Below are 6,376 nucleotides of genomic sequence, written 5' to 3' on the forward strand. Positions count from 1 at the left end.
TGTTTTTCCCTTCAGTGAGAGGAGAGGTTGGCTGCTGCTCTAGCTTTTCACTGGCAGTGTTGCGTCTGGAGTAAAATGCAGTGGAGACAACACAGATAGATGATGGCACTGAGTCTGGCAGTCTACATCCTTCCTCCCCAAGCCTGAGTGTCTCCCATTGTTACCAAGACACTTGAGCACCTCATTCCTAAAACTCATTACTTTCTTTTTCTAGCTGTTTTTTGCTGCTCACTTCCAGTTACCATTGATGACATCATTCTTTCTCAAGCCTCTTTACCTCATTTATCTAAGCTACCTTTGGCTCTCCTCTCCCCTTCACACTCACAGGCAGCTACCCCTCTTTCTGCTTATTGATAATTTATATTCCATCTAGTCCCAAATCAGATCTGAAATGGCTTTCAGTAAGAGACAAATATACAAGACCACTAAAATGAATAAAATGATGAAGAAGGAAGGGGAGGCCTGGTGTGAAGGCTCGTCACTGTAATCTCAGCACATTGGGAGGCCAAAGCAGGAGGACTGCTTGAAGCCAGGAGTTTGAGACCAGCCCAGGCAACATAGCAGGACTGTGTCTCAAAAAAAAAAAAAAAGAAAGAAAGAAAAAAAAATTTTTAACAGTTGCTTCAAAATATTAAGGGGGCACAATTTTTTTTTTTTTTTTTGAGACAGTCTCATTTTGTTGCCCTCAGTAGAGTACTGTGGCATCATAGCTCACAGCAACCTCAAATTCTTGGGCTTAAATGATTTTCTTGCCTCAGCCTCCCAAGTAGCTGAGACTACAGGTGCCTGCCACAACACCTGGCTATTTTTTTAAGAGACAGGGTCTCGCTCTGGCTCAGGCTGGTCTCAAACTTGTGAGCTCAGGCAATCTACTCTCCATGGCCTCCCAGAGTTCTAGGATTACAAGCATGAGCCACCATACTTGGCCAGGCACAAAAAATTTTGTTATATACTTTCTGTTATGCTGAAGTCAGGGTTTTCAGGATGCTTGCCACTAGGACAGTGATCACCATACCCAACAGGTAAGTTTTTATACCTCACTACCCTGCAGCTTCCTCTTAGTTTCCAGGGTCCTTTACATCTTGCTGTGCCCATATGCACCCACCATTTAGCTCCCACTTACTGGGGAGAATTTGTGGGTTTTGTTTTTCCGTTCCTGAGATACTTCACTTAGGATAATGGTCTCTAGTTCCAGCCAAGCTGCTGCAAATGATAGTTCATTCCTTCTTATGGCTGAGTAGTACTCCAGAGTATCTACACACCACATTTTTAGAAAAAAGTTTTAAACAACTGGCTGGGCATGGTGACACACACCTGTAGTCCTAACTATAAATCATGAGGCATGCCTAATGCACAGGGAGGGCTAATGTAGGATTGCTGCAACTCAGTAGTTCAAGGCTGCAGTGAGCTATGATTATGCCACTGTCCTCTAGCCTGTGTGACAGAATAAGACCATGTCTCAAAAAAACATAAAACAGAAAAATTTTTTTAAAAGGGAGAGGACAATCAAACTCAAATCTTACTATCTAAGAAGTAATTCTACTTCAGTCCCTGACCACAGGAGTTCTAGAAAACTACTGCAGCCACTAAAGTTGTCTGCCTATGACCTATCCCATTCTAAACTGTGACATCCAGGGGTGGCAGCCATCTTTCTGAAGGATTATCTCCAGCCTTCTTTTACTTTCATCTGGTATCAGACTTCAGTGTGGGTGCAACACTGCTGTCAAACCACAGACCTCCCGGGGCCACCTTGCCTCCAGCTTTGGCCCTAGATTCAGCTCTCACCTTGGAGTGCCCCACCCACCAATCAAATGTGCATGCCACATGTCCACAGACCAGCTAAACTGACAAGTTTTATTCTTATTTTGTGCCATGAGTAGTATTATACTTAGAGGTCTGGTGAAGACTATGGACCCTATCTTAGAAAAATATTTTCAAATGCATAAAATAAAATACACAGGATTACAAAGGAAACCAATCACATAGAAATATAAAATACCAAAATAATTTTCAAAAAATGTGATAGGTACTATTTATTAACGTGGTAACTGTGGTAGGCCTAACAATTATTTCCATTTTAAAGCAGTGATGAGTATAAATACTATTTTGAGATACCTGAAGCAACTGTAAACTGATACGAAAGTATCAGGAATTCTACTGAAGACAAAGTCATAGGTACCCCAGTAACTGGCTTGTTGTCTACATTCATAATTGAAGGAAATGCTTCATTTTAGAGAGGTGTTAACCAAGATAAAATTATTTTCCCATCTATATTCATAAAACCTCTGGATTCTATACACTGATTCCAGGTTAAGATCCCCAGTTTAGCCTATTAGTCCTGCTCTTGGAAGGCAGGCAGGCAGGCAGGACAAACTGTCCCCATTTTAAAGGACTTGTCCAGCCAGCAAATGGTGAAGCCTGGACACCAACATAGGCCTTAACTCCTGCTGTATGGTTTTGTCTGTCCTACTGTGGCATTTCCAACTGCTGGGAAATGCTGTACAACACACTTCTCCCTGTTTATTCTTCAGGTGTTTGTCCTGGTCCGCCTTCTCTCTACAATTCTTCTAGAATGGTGAACTAATAATGTACCCGGCTTGCCTTTGGGCTCAGACCTACTCCGACCTACCTGACACCACATCACTGTTGTAGGACAGGGCATAACGCTCATCAAAAACAAACAACTTTCCTTTGTAAAAACCATTAGGAAACTCTTCCAGGTACTTGTGGATGCCACCCTTGAGCTGGAACACTTCCTTGCACACTCCCTAGGTGTGGAAAAACAATAGGAAATCTGAAGAGCCAAGCAGAGACCTGTTAAGAGACCCCACAGAGGAGCAACACCTGGCAAGGAGGGTCCACATGGAGCATCCCGGTCTGCAGTCAGTCAGGGGCTCCCACTCCCCACCTCCTCGCCGTGGGGCCCTGAGCAACTGCTGACCAAGGGGTCAAGGCACCAACTGGTCAGACCTTGCCTCCTAGGGGGATGGGTGATGACAGCAGTCAGGGCCTCTACCCCCTAGATCCTGGGAAGCCCAACTATTTTTGCTACCCCCTAAATATAGGAAGACACCTGTTGGGATATGTAATGTTACCTCAGGATCAAGTGAAAGGATTAGAAAAAGGGAGACGTTTACTAATCTTTCCCTTTTATACTTGATGAGTCTCTAAGACTGCTAAGTGTTTTTTACATCTTAAGATTAAAGAACTTCGGATTTTGTACTTATAAACTCTATGCTAGAGCCATAGAAGGGGGAAAATAAATCCTTCAACTGGCTAGGGATGGGGTCAGTAATGGGGGAAAGAATGGAAAGCTCCACACAGGCTATTGGTGATGCTTTCTTCACCTCTATCCCCACAGTGCCTCAAGGGTGGGGGCCTCACCTTGGCTTTGATGTAGGCTGAACCCCGCTCACAACGAATGCCCCCAGTGCAGTACATCAGCACCGTCTTCTCTCTGAAAAGTTCTAGATTTTTGTCAATGTAGCTAGGAAAATAACTGAATTTCCTGATGTCTGGGGCTAAGCAGCCCTGGAATCGTCCCTACAACATAGGAGTAGCAAAAAGAAAATTATCAGAAAAACATACCTGGTGGAAACAAAGGTTCTTTCTGGGTCAAACAACCCCCACGTGGCAAAGAAGCAAAGAAGCCCTTGCTAGTTGCCATTCTCATCCCTTTCAACATCATGTCTGACCTTTCAACTTCAAGATCTGGAACTTAAAACCAAGGCTGGTGAACTATGGGTCACCTTCCAGAGTCCTCCAGAAAACTGGAGAGGCTGCCCAAAGCCAATTTTTACAAGATCCTTGACACATGTCAAGGATAGTATATAATGTGGCAAGATATCTTTAATTCATAATTTCTTTCTTTTTGGGGGCGGGGGGAATAGAGACTCACTTTGTCACTCTGGGTAGAGTGCTGTGGTGTCACAGCTCATAGCAACCTCAGTCTCTTGAGCTCAAGCAATCTGCTTTATAGGCACCCACCACAATGTCTAGCTGTACTTTAGAGATGGGATCTCGCTCTTGGTCAGGCGGGTCTCCAACTCCTGAGCTCAAGCAATTTACTCCCCTCTGCCTCCCAAAGTGCTAGGATTACTGGCGTGAGCTACCATGCCCAGCCTTTAATTCATGTTTCTTACAAATTCTCAAGAGATCTGGAGTTCAAGGGCTTGAATATTCTCTAAAGCTACTAGTACTGGGTAGGTACACACAGCATCCTCTTGGGAAATAAACCATCCTGCAGGAAGGGAGAGCTCTACCAATTCCCTGAACTCAGTCCTGGCTCTTACTTACTATTTTGCTTTCATAGAAGTTTCTGCAATCCAGAAGGATAGTATCCCTTTTTTCTTGATTTGCCTGAGATAAAAACTTTTCTACTTCTTTATGAAATTCACCTGGGGATAAATGAATTCCTAAAAAAAAAAAAAAAAAAAATTATGTTTAAACAAAGCAAAAAGAAAACTCTAAAACTTTATTACCTAGCCTGACTTACATTTTGCTTGCCTTCCACCCAAACCTCTTCATAACTGCAATTGTCAGAACATAACACTATGCACTGACCATGATGAAATAATTTGGTAATTCCAGGTATCCTTGATCTCCCTCCTCCTAAGATGAGGACTATGGAGATCTAATAGTTTAGAAATAATTACTCAAAGAATTTTGCATCCTCACACTTGAACAAACCCCGGTGATAAAAACCACTAGGTAAGTGGGATATAAATTGCCATATGGGCTGATGATTCATTGTATTGTCACTAGCAGGTCAAGAAATGGCCATTGTTCTATCGTCAGGGCATATGGAAGAGCTGGGCATGTACGTGCTTGACTACAGGCTTTATAAACTGTCCTATACCAAGGTTGAGCCCAAGTTCAAGGCTAAGAACCCTGGCATGGGCAGGTGTGAGCATAAAGCTATGGAATAAAGGTGGTATATATATTACATTTTTTAAAAATACAAAAGGGTAAGAAAAATGTGTCTAAGTGTATGTGTGCGAGTGAAGAAGGGCCAGAGGGGTGGACAACAGGAATGACACATGAGAAAGAACAGTGAAGAAGAGAAAAGGACAGAAGAGCTAGAAGATGGAATGGAGAAACACTAAAACACAAGAGGACTGAAAGGACAGACCCTCAGGCTGCTAGGGCCCTTTGCCTCACGACTCTCCAGAGTAGAACTATTACTCTATTTTTGAGTGTCACAGACATCTCAGTAGATTGTGAGGAATTGTTACTGAATTTGTACTGTGGAGTAACCACACCTCAAAGGTGGGGACTCTGGTGACTCGTTTAGATACCACTCATGATAGAGCTTTATGGCACCAAAGGAGCCTCAATCCCCTCAGGGATGACCTCAACACGACCACCTGAAACTGCCCTATACCTAAGAGAGAGGAAGCCCCAGGAATCTGGATTTCTACCTGCCTGACCTAGGACTGTAGGGAGAATGCAACAAGGCCATATTCTATATAAAGTATTATCATCTAATTGCATGGACACCAAAACAGTGAGGCAAAAAGGGATGCTCAAAAATGTGATAAATGCACTGAAATCTGCTAAGACTTCTGCTTGCAGGCAGCCACAGGGAACCAAACTTGCTCCCACTGCTGCTATTACTACCGGTGCTCTACTGGTCCCAAGAAGGCCTATTTGGTCAGTGACCCGTTGGACTTATTTTAAAAGGTCCCTGGGTTCAACCTGGTTCAAATGAAAGCACAACAGCACTCAGGGCCTAGAGCCCTCTCTCCTCTAAACTCCTAAGCAACGTCTTACAGTGCTCAGGAAGAGCTGTTTGTAGTCACACTGCCTGCACTAAGAGGGTGACACTAAGCAGACACAGCTCTTCCTGGCCATCACCTCCCCATGCATGAGTCTCCTTACACAGATGCTGATATTACTCCCATTTCCCTCTAGCTTACTACTTAACTTTACTTCACTTTATTCACATTTAAAAAAATGAACACCATGATGTTAACTATACTTTGATATTACAAGTATAGTATAGTAATACTGATATTACTCCCATTTCCCTCTAGCTTACTTCTAACTTTACTTACTTTATTTACATTTGAAAAAATGAACACCATGATGTCAACTATACTTTGTGCTTCCTCATGAAAGAAGATAATACTAGCTATGAAGTCATCTTGGAAGAGGGGAAAGGAAAAAAGGAATCAAATTGAATCCAATCAAGTCTCTAGTCCTGAGATGTCTAATATGGTTGCCAATAGCTACCATGGCTGACAAGCACTTGAAGTGTGGTTTGAGACATGTTATAAGAGTGACATACACATTGGATTTCAAGGACTTAGTATTAAAAAAAAAAACAACTTCTAGTAATTGTTTATATTGATCTTTTTTTTTTTTTTTTTTTTTT

General features: G+C 42.6%; 1 protein-coding gene across 3 annotated transcripts in view; it reads right to left on the reverse strand.

The window, feature by feature from the left end:
- The window catches only part of TSTD2 (thiosulfate sulfurtransferase like domain containing 2), a 33,015-nt gene that overhangs the window by 2,310 nt on the left and 24,329 nt on the right, over window positions 1-6,376 (reverse strand). For all 3 annotated transcript variants that reach the window (XM_023510503.1, XM_003785155.3, XM_023510502.1), the window contains 3 exons: window positions 4,297-4,415; window positions 3,385-3,543; window positions 2,630-2,768 (listed from right to left, as the gene is read on the reverse strand). In XM_023510503.1, coding sequence (XP_023366271.1) covers window positions 2,630-2,768; window positions 3,385-3,543; window positions 4,297-4,415 — 417 coding nt within the window. The remainder of the gene's footprint in view (window positions 1-2,629; window positions 2,769-3,384; window positions 3,544-4,296; window positions 4,416-6,376) is intronic.

The sequence above is a fragment of the Otolemur garnettii genome, unplaced genomic scaffold (genome assembly GCF_000181295.1).
Source record: "Otolemur garnettii isolate 467f Iridium unplaced genomic scaffold, OtoGar3 scaffold00014, whole genome shotgun sequence".
Lineage (NCBI taxonomy): Eukaryota > Metazoa > Chordata > Mammalia > Primates > Galagidae > Otolemur > Otolemur garnettii.